Genomic DNA, 14,298 nt, shown 5'->3' on the forward strand with positions numbered 1-14,298 from the left:
TTCCCCTAGTCGCCACAGTCTGGCGCCTGTTCGGGTCAATGCGCTCAACCAGCACGTTTTTCAGACTGTGGGAGCAAACCGGAGCACCCGGAGGAAGCCCTCGCAGACACGGGGAGAACGTACAAACTCCACACAGACAGTGACCCAAGCCGGGAATCAAACCCGGATCCCTGGCGCTGTGAGGTAGCAGGGCTAACCATTGTGCCACCGTGCCGCCCCTTTTATGTACCGCTACTCTGGATAGTAAAGCCTCAATGTCCTTGATTCAGCTAAACTCTTGCATCTTGAAATTGCCTGAAAGTATTAGGTTCATTTTCAGCAAAACAGAAATATAAATTTCACCTGTGGAATGCAGGTCCCAGTAAAACCAAACAGTCCATTGGCATTATCACTTTTTTGTATTCGTAGTCTAGCCGTGCTATTATCCTGTGATATTCTGGCTCCACCATTCGCAGCAGTCACTTTTAATGTGAAAGATTCCTCCCCTTCCTCTTCGCTGTCATCCTTTGCAGCCACTATGAATGATTTCTTTTTTTCTCCCTGTCTATATTCCAGGTATCCCGATATTGGGTGCAGGTCAGCCTTCGCCGGAGTAGCATGGATTTCATGGATTTCTGCTCGGTTCAGCTTGCGTACATATAGTCTCACATCTTGCATTAGTCCTGTAAACCTGTTTTTGCCATCAGCATCTGCCCCAACTCTTAAAACACCAGGGCCTGGAAACATGGAAATATTATTGAAAACAAATGTAGCATTTAGAACTACTTAAAAAAACTATTGTAATTTTAAACATAACTTATTGTGATGTTGCATTAATCTGCAGACATAGAAAACTTAGATATGAAAAATAACGACAAGCAGATCAAGGTCACAACATAAATTGGATGAAATGCCATTTTACAGCATGGAAAATTGTTCAAATGAAGTATTATAACCTTGTGTTATGTTTTTCGACTGACAAAAGAATGAAGGTTACATTTGTCGGTGCTCAAATGGGATTTTTAGAAGGACATTGCTCGCAGGGAGGAGTTTCCACAAACAATATCAACACTATCTGGACAGAATCAGCCAAAACAGTGCAAAAGATCATGGAATTTTAAACATGAGCATGTTATACACAAAATCACTAATCTTTGTATTTTCCATGATCTTTTACACTGGCCCAAGACTCAATTTGCCCAAATCAAACTCTATCCACAAACTTGGCCACAACCTCAGATCAAAACTGCGAGATTCCACTGATTGGTGGAGGCTTTTCAATTGTACTCACCTTCTTAGATGCACAGGCACCACTCATCACACACTAACTTTCTGTTGTGAACTTTTTTTTATATAAGAAACTGACAGGTACACAACAATTAACCGATGAAGTGATTCAATACAATTTATTTAAGCAGGTTATAGTTATTTTAACTCTGGTTTTAAACCAGGGTAGAAACCCTGTTTTATAAATGCATATTTTTGCTGATTAAATTATCTTCAGCTATATTAATGAAATCAAACCCGAGCATTACAGGCAGTGAAAGGGCTGTTTATAAATGCATATTTTTGCTGATTAAATTATCTTCAGCTATATTAATGAAATCAAACCCGAGCATTACAGGCAGTGAAAGGGCTGTTTCAACTCTCCTCTGGCCTGTTCTATCACATTTAGTGAGGTGGCATGGCGTTCCATTTTTGAATATATTCGTTCTTGGGAAGTCCAGCGTTTTTTGCCCACCCCTAATTGTTCTTGAGAATGTGGTAGAGAGAGTCACCTTCTCAAACCACTGCACTCCATGTGGTGTACATACACTCAGAGTCATGTTGGGGAGGTAATTGATTTTGACCCAGCGACAGTGAAGGAACGGCGATATAGTTCCAAGTCAGGATGGTGTGCGACTTGGAGGGGAGCTTGCAGTCAGATTTTCCCATGCATCTGCTGCCCTTGCCCTTCTATGTGGCAGAGGTTGTAGGTTTGGAAGATGCTTCAAAGGATCCTTGGTGAGTTGCTGCAGTGCATCTTGTAGATGGAACATACTACTGCCACTCTTCTCTGACAGCGGAAGGGCAAGGGCAGAATCTTATGAGAATTTGGTAGAGTGGCAATGCTGGTGAGAAAACTGGTGTGGAACCTGTCAGCTCCACTGGCCTGTTTTCTCTCCAGATTTTGTTCCTTTAACTGCAAAAGGAGGACTTGATTTGCGCTGTCACTCTGGTGGGATGTGGATACTTAGAGCCAGGAACTAGCTCCACTGAGATTGTGGCAATAGGGCAATAAATAAATATAGCTCCCCCCTCCACCACAAAGGTATCTGTGGCCTCTCGCAACCTCACCTCCCCATCATCCCTGGCATCCCCCCTTCTGCAGTCCCGCCCACCAACCCCCCTCAAATCATCCCTGGTATCCCCTTCTTTCCACAACTAGATTAAGTCCCCACACATGAAACTCCTCCTAGAACTTGCCCTGGTAGTGCCAACTGTGCCAGGGGACACTGCTGGAGGGGGGGGGGGGGGGGGGGGGGGGGGAGGGGGGGGTGGGGGGTGGTATTGCCAGGACACTGCCAGGCTATGTCCCTCTCTCCCAGCAGCTATATTGATCTATGCGTCCCAGAGGGATACCCTCGTCATATTCACATCTGAGTGAAGCTGTTGTAAATTAAGAGAATCTCATGTGGGGGATAATCTGGCGAGGGGGTGTTTCATTGGATTTAAATTTATTAAATTGCATTGAAATCAGGTTCTTATCCATTATGGTTGTGAATCTACTTATATTACCAGCAAGGGGCAGCAAAAATCGGACATCGTGATCTCACCAGCGAGATGCGGTTTTGCCAGATCTTGAGCAACACCGGCGATCTCGCGGATGGAGAGTACGGGCTCAAGATCCCACCCTGAAGTTTAAGCTGGTGGATGGGATGCTAATCAAGCTAAGGTGCTTTGTCCTGGCTAGTGTCAAGCTTCTTGAGTGTTATTGCAGCTACAATATTTCGCTGTTTGGTCAGGCTATTTTTCTGGTCAATGGCAACCCCAGGATGTTGATGGTGGGGGATTCAGCTATGGTTATCCCATTGAATGTCAAAGGAAGATGGTTAGATTCCCTCTTGTTGGGAATGCTCATTGCCTGTGGCACAAATGTTACTTGTCATTTATCACCCCATTGTCTGCATGCTGAACATGCCTGGGTTGTACAGAGTCATGAGCCATGTGGTCAGTGGATTGCCCTTGGCAGCAAATAGTCATTCTTCTTTTTGCTGTGTTAGTTCAAATGCAGTTGGTATAGCAGACTGCTGGAGAACAAATGCATCGTGTCTGCTGCCTAGGTAGGGAAGGCACTGGCATAGTGCTAATGTCACTGTAATCCAGAAACCCAGGCGAATACACTTGGGACATGGGTTCAAAGCCTACTGCAGCAGCTGGTGGAATTTAAATTCATAAATTAATCTGGAATTAAAAGCTAGTTTAACAGTGGCCACAGAAACATTGTGATCATTAAAAAATCTCATCTGCTTTACTAGTATCCTTTCGAGAAAGTAAGTTGCTGTCCTTTCCTAATCTGGCCTGCAGAGATCAGCATGATCTGATTGAATGGTGGAGCAGGTTTGAAGGGCTGAATTGCCGACATCTGCTCCTAATTCCTATGTGACTCCAGACCCACAGCAATGTGGTTGATTTTTAAATGTCCTCTGAAATGGTGCAGCAAGTCACTCAACTGTACAGAAACCAGAAACTACAATGGCACACCCAGCCCTGTCATCCCTGCAAAGTCTTCCTTATTAACATCTGGCACTTGGGTCAAAATTGGTAGAGCTGTCCTACAAACTAGTCAATTATCCCTTATCAATAAGGGATGACTCCATCAGTCCAACTATGGCTCTGACACCACCATCACCATCCCTGGGTATAACCTCCCCCACCAGCAGGACAGATCCACCAGAGGTGGTATACAATGAGGAGCAGTTGCCCTAAGAGTCCTCAACATTAACTTAGAACCCCATGAAGTATCATGGCATCAGGTCAAACATGGGGAAAGAAACATCCTGCTGATTACCACCTAATGTGCCCCCCTCAGCTGATTAATCAGTATTCCTCCATGTTAAACGCCAACTGGAAAAATCACTGAGGGTGGTAAGGATACAGGATGTACTCTGGGTGGGGGACTTTAATGTCCATCACCAAGATGGACATTGGTAGTGCCGCTACTGACCAATCCGGCCAAGTCTGAAAGAACATTGCTGCTAGACTGGGTCTGCAGCAGGCGATAAGAGAACCAACAAGAGGGAAACCCCGACTTGAACTTATCCTCAACAACCTACCCACTCACAGATGTATCTGTCCCAAGTATTGGTGAGAGTGACCACCACACAGTCCTACGATGGAACTACCATTGTACTAAATGGGATAGATTTTGACCTCAAGAGGTCGTCAGCGTTATAATGCCAGTCTTCAGCCAATTCTATTCATTCCACGTGATATCAAGAAATGGCTGAAGGTGCTGGGCCGAAAGCAAAGGCTAAGGGCCCTGACAATCTTTCAGCAACCATGCTGAAGACTTGTGCTACAGAACTAGCCGTCACGTCTCTGTTATCAATGACAATGCTCTGGCCGTAGCCAAGCTGCTCCAATACAACTAAAACACTGGCACATACCCAGTGATGTGGAAAATTGCGCATGTGTCCTGTCCACAAAAATCATGACAAATCCAACCTGGCAAGTTATCTCCTATCAGTCTACTCTCAAACATCAGTAAAGGTGTCGTGGACAATTCTATCAAGTGAGAAAACTACTCAGCAATAACAAGCTTAATTGATGCTTAGTTTAGGTTCCGCCAGGGCTTCTCAGTTCCTAACCTCATTATAGCCTGGGTCCAAACAGGGACAAAAGAGCTAAACTCAAGCGATGAGGTGAGAGTAACTGTCCTTGACATCAAGACAGTATTTGACTGAGCGTGGCACCAAGGTGCCCTGGTTAAACTGGTGTCAGTGGGAATAAGGGAAAAACTCTCCATGGTCAGAGTCACACCTAGCAGAAAGGAAGGTGGTTGTGGTTGATGGAGGTCAATGTTCTCAGTCCCAGAACATCACTGCAGGAATTCCTCAGGGTAGTGTCCTCGGTCCAACATCTTCAGCTGCTTCATCAATAACCTTCCCTCCATCATAAGATCAGAAGTGGAGATGTTTGCTGCTGGTGTCACACCAGCATTGCATCCAGGTTAACATTTCCAGGAGGAAACCTGAGCACCCAGAGGAAACCCATGCAGACACGGGGAGAAAATGCAAAATCCACACAGACAGTTACCCAAGGAATCAAACCCGGGTCCCTGGAGCAGCAGTGCTAACCACTGTGCCAACGTGCTGCAGGATAGTTGGTTAGAACTCCCATAAGACAGTATGAACAAGACCCAGGCCTGGAGAATCTGTCAGCCTCAGAGGACCACCCTCTAAGAAAATGAGCACTTTGTGGTAAAATTTACTGAAATTCTATAAACTTAAAGATTTATAATAGTCGTGCTAAACAGAAAAGTGGGAGGATAACTCTGAGGGTAATTTAAGTTAAGATATTTTGGAACAATTCAAAAGAACTGTTCATGATGTGAAACCATTCTTGTGCTTAAGAGTAATTTTTTTTGTTTTTTAAAAAAAACATGTACTTTAATATAAATCATCACAACTGGGTCGAACACACAAATTCCTGATTTGAGAACTCGCCTCATAACATGCAAATTGCAAAAACATTTTGGCAGCTGTTTCCCTTTGGGATTTGGACAGCTCGGCATTTACCATCAACTGTGTCTCAGCAGGTGAGTGTGATAAGACGCTGCCCCAGGCTTTCCACCTGTTACCAAAGCTGCCAATTGGGATCCAAGAGTGCCATGATCTTGACAGAGCATAATAGGATTGCTTTGACCAGCTATATGCCTCGGCTGCCTACTACTACCCACTGTCAAGGAAGGATGGGTCTCTCAAGGGTTGGATAATATTACAGAAAAACCAATCGTGAATCACTCATGCGAGTGAGCTTAGACCAGAAAATGGGATGCCCTTTGCACTTGTTCTCTTGGGTAGCATTTTCATTAGTTCTGACTTATTTAAAACTTACTTAGAACAGAGGACAAAAATCAGCTACATTGCCTCTGAGCTGTACAAGCCAGTAATCACAACATTTGGACTTAGGAGCAGAAGTAGGTCATTTGGCCTTCTGAGACTCCTCCACCATTTGATAAGATTGTGGCTAATCTGATTCTGTGGTCTCAACTCCACTTTCCTGTCTGCTCTCCATAACCCTGGACTCCCTTGTTTATGAAAAATCTGTCTAACTCTGCCTTAAATAAATTCAACGACCAAGCTTCCACTGCTCTCTGGGAAAAGAAACCTCCAAGAGAAAGAATGCCCCCGATCGAATTAATCACCATTGTCAGTTAGAGCACAGCTTCAAAAAGGCTCTTAAGATAATCGGGACGATTCTCCCGGCCCGCTGCACTGCTCGAGTAGTGCAGCGGGTCGGGAGACATCAGCGGAGGGCCAGTAGCGGGATTCACAAGCAGCATCCAGTTGATTGCGAGTCTCCCAGGCAATGTTTTCTGACACAATCAGTTCCGCACTGGAAATCGGCGCGAGGCTGATTATAATATTGAAATTGCTGTTTCAACCCCACAACCCCCCCCCCCCCCCCCCCCCCCCCCGCGCCCCCCAACCTCCAGGAGAGGTTCCCACCAGCGGTGATTACAACTGGTCCCCATCAAAAAAATACAGTAGTGAAAATTATAGCCAACAATAGGTCTCTGTGGCAGCTCGGTTTGTGCTCATTGGCTGACCTACTTTTCAACCACAATGTGTTGAAAATGGATTTAATAAACATATTAATTTATTTATGATCAATAGCTTATTATTCACATGGGTTATGGGGATAAACCAGGAAAGTGGAGTTGAGGATTATCATATCAAATCAGTCATGATCACATTGAATGGCTGAGCAGATTCAATGGGCCAAATGGTGTACTTCTGTCCCTTATGGTCTCTGGGAAATGTACATTACAAATCAGATTTTGTGTCTCTCCTTTACGAGATGTTATGGCTGGATTAGCATTTGTTTGGTCTCATTTCTCCAACCATTTTAATTGCAATTATCGAAAGTTGGTGGCTTTTTCGTTGTCTGACAGTACCTTTCCAAATGATACAGGAAGGTCCATATAGAACAGAGGTTCAATAAACACTGCCAACTTGCATAGGATGGGTACGGTCATTTTAGCCACTTGGTCATTAAGAAGCAAACAGCATAGCCATCTTCAAACTGTCACCAGAAATATCACTGTCACAAAAGACCGCATTCAAAATCACTTGATTTGATGACAAGCTCTTGGCAACATGAGCACTGTTTCTTTCACACTGACGACTTATCATTGATATCAAAAATGCCATCGCCCCAAATTGGCAAACGGCACCATTAAACTGGATATGATCATCAGTTTTTAACACTTACCATCGGCAATTGTTTCCCCTTTGAGACTCTTAATGCCATCAGGAACCAGAGTCCCATCCAAATAAAATTCAATTAGCCCATCATCCACCATGATTATAACGTGTATCCAAGTCTTTTCTTCCAAATGCTTCGACGCAGTAACTGTGGCAATATGAGTAACATTTGACCCGAACAGAGTATAGTGGAACATTATTGACACAGCGGATTCATTTGTCATCACTTTCAGAGCGTAATAAATGCTGCCATTGTTGTTTGTTTTTGAGATGATAAACCCATCAGTGTTGGAATTAGGTATCATCCATGCAGATAATGTAAAATTTGCAACTGTATTATTCATCCTCGGATGATACTCCGGGTTAATGGTTCCATAAACACCTTCAGCTCCACTAAAGTAAAGAGCATCTGTACCCGTGCGATGTCGCCTTGCATGAGGCCGTAATTCAACAGAACTGGGAAACGTTCCAACTAGGATAAGGTCTGTCATTTCAGGCAGCCCGTGTCTGAAGGCATTGGACAGTATCTCCCATCCAATTCGTACATCCCCAAATGTGCCTTTTTGTCGCAGAATGGTGAAGTTTGTAATAGAAGACATGTCATCAACTGACAGGACATCTTCTGCAACATCCCTCTCTTGGCTTTCTGAATCCAGAACAAAAACTCCAAAAGGATCATCATTAAATGGAATCACAACATTAGCACTTAAGCTTCCATTTGATAATTGTGCACCAGGCCCAGGAAATCCTCCTATAAAGCCAACAAAAAGATAATTAATTTCTCCAAGATGATTCTTCTGCAAAATTGTTTTTAAATTCATTCTTGGGATGTGGGTGTCGCTGGCTGGGCCAACATTTATTGACCATCCCTAATTGCCCTTGAACTGAATGGCTTACTAGGCCATTTGTAAGAGGCATTCAAGAGACAACCACATTGTTGTGGGTCTGGAATCACATGTAGGCCAGACCAGGTAAGGACGGCAGATTCCTAGTGAACCAGATGGGTGGTTTCATGGTCATCATTAGACTTTTAATTCCAGATTTTTAAAATCAACTTTTACACAAGATTATGTTGTCTTTTTATTCACAAACACCTGAACTCCTGCAAAGAAACTAAAAGATAAAGGGTGCGATCTTTCCGCCCTGCTGTGCTGGTCAAGTAGCGAAGTGGACGGGAAAGGTGAAAAATCAGGTTTGCAGCTGCTTTCTCTCTTCTCGCGATATTACCAGTCCTGGCCTGCCGGCGTAATCAGCCTCACGCCAGGACAGGGTACGAGGCTGATTTAGATATCTGTAAACTTATTTTAACATCATTAGTGAGCCTGGGACATAATAGTCTAGGCTTACTTAGCTTTCGAACTTCACAAGTGGAGGTCCTCACTGGTGAGGGTCACAGATGGTCCCCACCAACTGCTGCAATTTAATCTCAATTAATCAATCTGAAATATAAAGCTAACGGTGACCATGACAACGATTATCAATTGTTGTAAAAACCCATCTGGTTTGCTCATGTCCCTTTAGGGAAGGAAATCTGCCACCCATACCTACCCTCCAGACCCATAACATGTTGTTGACGCATAGCTGCCTCATGGCTGAAGAGCAAATAGGGATAGAGAACAAATGCTGGCACAAGAGAGCACTGCAATACCTTTGCAATATGTAAAATAAAATACTCCTTCAAAAGACCTTGCTTGAAGCACATACCTGAAGCATTTAACAACCTCAGAACATAAGTTTCATCAAACTCTGGAATTCCATCAGCAAGGGCATAGAGTGTGATAGGACGGGCATGTTCTCCAGTTGTGAACAGCACAATTCCGGATGTTTCTAAAAACTCTTGCCCAGGTTCCACGAAAGAGTCATTGATAAACAGTTGCCATGAAATGGAAACATTGCCAAATATTCCTCGTTGTCTTAAAATCCTGTTTGTAAGCAGGAGAACAAAATGGAGGACAACATTTCACTCATGTTTTAATGGTTTGGGTTGGCATATGTTAAATAAAATGAACACTTAAAAAGGTGTGAAATTACTTCCTTCCAGCATCAGAAAGAGATGGCCCGCAAGCATTACAGGAAATAAATACATATTTACCTGGCCTTGACATTTACACTGACACTTGCAATTGCGGGGGCTGCTTGGGGTCTGCACTGAATCATTCCCCAGCACATTCCAACTCCAACAAAGTCAAGGAGGCCATGTCCTTTCTTGCTGCACAAGCTGCCTTACAGCAGGTATGTTTAAAGACACAGTGAAATTGACAGGCAAGGGAGAAGTACCAGATAAGTGGATAGGAGTTGGGTAATTGAAGGTTTGAGGTGGGTGGGAGGAGGGTGTGTGGGGGGGTGGGTGGTGGCATAGGGTTGAGGTTGAAGGGTTTTGATGGTGCCGAAGGGGATTGCTGAGGTCGGGGTGAGGGGATTGGATCAGTGGAGAAGCTGCAGCTTCAGCAGTGGGACAGGTGATTGGAAGTCAGGCTTAGGTGGGGAATGGGAAGTTGGGGGGGTTCGTAGGTCAAGGCTGGGAAGGGTCGAGGGCATCCTGAGAGTGGATGGAGGTCAAGGTCAGGTGGTCAGGAGCGGGGGAAAACCAGAGATCGCAGGTGAGGGAATGTCAAAGGTCGTTGGGTGGGGAGGTTGGAAGTTAGGCTTGGGGTGAGGTGGATGGGGTGTGGGGATTGAAGGTCATGGTACGAGGCCGTCAGAGGTTGAGTGGGGCATCAGACGTTAGACTGGAGATCAGAAGTCGGGACAGAGGGTCAGAGGTCGGGGTGGGGGGAATCAGAGTTCAGATGAGCGGGATCAAAGGATCGGAGAGGGGTGGGAGGTCGGCCGAAGGGTCGGGCGGAGGGGGACGGGAGGTCGGGCGGATGGGGACGGGAGGTCGGGCGGAGGGGGACGGGAGGTCGGGCGGAGGGGGACGGGAGGTCGGGCGGAGGGGGACGGGAGGTCGGGCGGAGGGGGACGGGAGGTCGGACGGAGGGGGACGGGAGGTCGGGCGGAGGGGGACGGGAGGTCGGGCGGAGGGGGACGGGAGGTCGGGCGGAGGGGGACGGGAGGTCGGGCGGAGGAGGACGGGAGGTTGGGTGGAGGGGGACGGGAGGTCGGGCGGAGGGGGACAGGAGGTCGGGCAGAGGGGGACGGGAGCTCGGGCGGAGGGGGACGGGAGGTCGGGCGGAGGGGGACGGGAGCTCGGGCGGAGGGGGTTCCGAGGTCGGGCGGAAGGGCACGGGAGGTCGGGCGGAGGGGGACGGGAGGTCAGACGGAGGGGGACGGGAGGTCGGGCGGAGGGGGACGGGAGGTCGGGCGGAGGGGGACGAGAGATCGGGTGGAGGGGGACAGGAGGTCGGGCGGAGGGGTACGGGAGGTCAGGCGGAGGGGGACGGGAGGTCAGGCGGGGGGGATCCAAGGTCAGCGTGAGCAGAGGGGTTCAGCTCAGGACCGCTGCTGGGCTAAGGGGCAGGAATTGGATCGGGTCTAATTAGATGTGCAGGGTTTATTGGATGTTGATGGGGTTAGTAAATCCCTGGGGGTGTCAGGGAATACATTGCGGGTGATTGGGGTCAGGGTGATGGGCATACTGTGGCGGGCGTGGGACAACACATGGCTGTTGCTTTGGGTCCTCACAATAGTATCTCACAAGTGCGAAGAGGTCTTACAAGGGAATTCTTCTAACCTCAATTTATACAATTAACAGAGTTGACTTCTGCAAAGCTTCTGCTCTACAATGTTTCACCTCTTTCACTTCTAAATCCTCTGTCATCATGAGGCTAATAATCAAGGATGCCACATTTTAAAATCACTACAAGGAAAGGAAAGCAGAAGTAGATCGCTTATCCTAATTCCTCTGCTGAGGGTGTTAAACCTTGTGCTGCACAGCAAAATAATCATTTTGTTCCAGGAGGTAGCACTCACTGCTACAGCCACCATTAGCTGCAAAAATACACTTGGAGCATCTCCAACTCCCAAAATCCAGCCCTCCTACACCTTTTACCTCAATACATCTCCCCCAATGTTCTGAGCCCCTCATTCAGCAGCAGTGCATTTTACTACTCCAATCCCCATCTGCCAGTTCTCCTCAATTCCCACCAGGTATATTAGAAAGCAATCAATTCATTGTCTAATTGGGGCTTAAATCCTATCCTTGTTCTGCCTCCATCCCAGCATGTGAGGTGCTACAATGGCACAGTTTGAATTTCAGTCCCAGAATATATAAAGTACAAAGCTATAATGAAAAGATGCAGTCAAAATATTTAACCAGCATGTTATTTTTTCTAGTGCAAGAGATTACCAAGATTTATTTCAAAGTATTTTTTTTTCAATTGCTGGGACAGTGCACATAAGCTTACACACCCCTCCAGGTTGGAAGATGATTTGAATTTCATTCTACTTTCAAATTTGATATTGAAGCTTTTTTTAAAATAATTAAGTTCTACTACTTACATAAAACTGTTGGTCAGTCCTTCGAATACAAACTTTTCAAAAGGTTCAAGTGAAAAGATTCCATTAGGATCATCATTTGCTTCAATAATAACTGTAGCTTGTGTGGCCCCATGCACAACAGTATCTCCTACAACAAGACATGAGACCCAATGCTCAATATGCTTTCTGAACAAGAGACAAAGTCAGCTGATGAGATTACCGACTTCACAAATTAATTTGGGGTGTTGGTTTCCTACATAAATAATACCATGGTGATGCTGAACAGAAATCAGTATATCCAAAGGAACAATTATCTTATTCATTAAATGCAGTGAAATTATGAGCATTAGCTTGAAAAATGCATTGATGATTTCACTATAATTAAGCCATGCATTGTAAATGCATTTTTTAAAAATACACATTTAAAATTTAACTATAAATAGCAAACAGCATAAATCATCCCTTAAAAGCACAAGACTGGTTCAAATGAGGAGGATCCTTCAGGTTTATTCCTTCCACAAAAACAATCCTACCATATTCCAATTTTAGTCCAACAGAAATTAGTCCAATGTCCTGTCACTAGTGCTCAACCTTGGTATTAATGCTTTATTAACTAGGGGTGGGATTTTCTGGCTCGTCCCAAGACTGGAATGCATGGTCTGTGTCCCACCTACTATAGGTCTACAAAAAAGTGGCAGAAAGTTCCATTTGCTTGAAACAATGACGAATGCCCTAATATTTGGTGGTATTCAATTAATAATGAACAGTTTTTTTCAAGATGTCTCAAGGGCCAGAATTTTCCCGTCGCACCCGCCACAGGAATTATAACAAGCGGGACATGGAACATACAAAGATCCACTGACCTTGGACGGGATTTTCCAGCTTTGGGGTGAGCGCATCTGGAAAGTCCCGCGCAAGGTCTCAGAAATTAATATACTATATGGAATTAATGATCTATTTCATTTTGGTAGAACAGGTAAACAATACTGTTAGTTATTTAAATACCAAAATATTTTCATCAAAATGCTGCTCATTGTGAGCAAACTTAATGTTTATTTTATCACTACCCATAAATCTTAATTTAACCATATTAATCTAAATTAGCTGAAATAGCTGAAACCTATTTGGATAGCTTACAAGACCATTAGACCATGAGGCATAGGAGCAGAATTAGGCCTCTCGGCCCATCGAGACTGCTCCACCATTCAATCATGGCTGATATTTTTCTCATCTCCATTCTCCTGCCTTTTCCCCATAATAAGAAGTTTGACAACACCAGGTTAAAGTCCAACAGGTTTATTTGGTAGCAAAAGCCACACAAGCTTTCGGAGCTGCAAGCCCCTTCTTCAGGTGAGTGGGAATTCTGTTCACAAACAGAGTGTGTGGCTTGTGTGGCTTTTGTGTGGCTTGTGTGGCTTTTGCTACCAAATAAACCTGTTGGACTTTAACCTGGTGTTGTTAAACTTCTTACTGTGTTTACCCCAGTCCAACGCCGGCATCTCCACATCATTTTCCCCATAACCCCTGATCCCCTTATTAATCAAGAACCTATCTGTCTACATTCTTGCTCTTTTCTTCATATTTAGAAAAAGAAAAACACCAGTCTTGAAGACAGTGCCTGCAACAACAATCAATGTCCACCATAGGAAAACAGGCAAATAACGGTACCTGTAGAATTAAGCAACACAATGTAGAATTTTTCATCTGTTTCAGGAATATCGTCTTCATTAATAACAACAGAAATAGTCTTAGTCCTTTCTCCTACTTCAAATACCAGTGTAGTATTGTCACTCAGAGAAAAGAAGTCCCCCTCGCTGTTGGAGGTTCCATCACTCTGGACATTGTAAACAACAGTCGCTACAAAGTCAACAGATCCATTTCTAGTAACTGTGAAATTGGCAACACTTCCTTCCTGGACTTGAAGGATAAGTGGGTCTAAAATTAATCAAATCAAACAGGGTCAGTTTCACCAATGCAAAATACCTGACAAAACATTAAATACATTTCATATAGTCCATCTTAGAAATGTACCTTTGTGAATATCATGCTTATAAATGATTTGTAAGAGTGCTTACAAGTATCTTATGGAGAATAGCAGTTCTGTGATATAGAAAATTGCCTTATATTATACCAGGTCAGTCTTCCAGCAATCATGAACTAAGTGCAATATTCCATTTTGTTCATGTTTTCCATATGATTGCCATCAAAAAATATCAAAAAATGCTGGAAAAACTCAGCAGGTCTGACAGCATCTGTGGAGAGAGAATAGAGCCAACGTTTCGAGTCAGGATGACCCTTTGTCAGAGCCCATCTCTCTCCACAGATGCTGTCAGACCTGCTGAGCTTTTCCAGCATTTTCTGTTTTTGTTTCAGATTCTAGCATCTGGAGTATTTTATCTTTATCAAAAAAAAATCACTTATACTCAAT

At 44.6% G+C, this 14,298-nt stretch overlaps 1 protein-coding gene across 1 annotated transcript in view; it reads right to left on the reverse strand.

Moving 5' to 3' along the window:
* Positions 1–14,298, reverse strand: part of adgrv1 (adhesion G protein-coupled receptor V1) — a 504,809-nt gene that overhangs the window by 409,295 nt on the left and 81,216 nt on the right. The window contains exons 16-20 of the mRNA XM_078213879.1: positions 13,539–13,805; positions 11,892–12,018; positions 9,156–9,373; positions 7,459–8,202; positions 343–716 (exon numbers count right to left, since the gene is read on the reverse strand). Coding sequence (XP_078070005.1) covers positions 343–716; positions 7,459–8,202; positions 9,156–9,373; positions 11,892–12,018; positions 13,539–13,805 — 1,730 coding nt within the window. The remainder of the gene's footprint in view (positions 1–342; positions 717–7,458; positions 8,203–9,155; positions 9,374–11,891; positions 12,019–13,538; positions 13,806–14,298) is intronic.

The sequence above is a fragment of the Mustelus asterias genome, chromosome 6, assembly GCF_964213995.1.
Source record: "Mustelus asterias chromosome 6, sMusAst1.hap1.1, whole genome shotgun sequence".
Taxonomy (NCBI): Eukaryota; Metazoa; Chordata; class Chondrichthyes; order Carcharhiniformes; family Triakidae; genus Mustelus; species Mustelus asterias.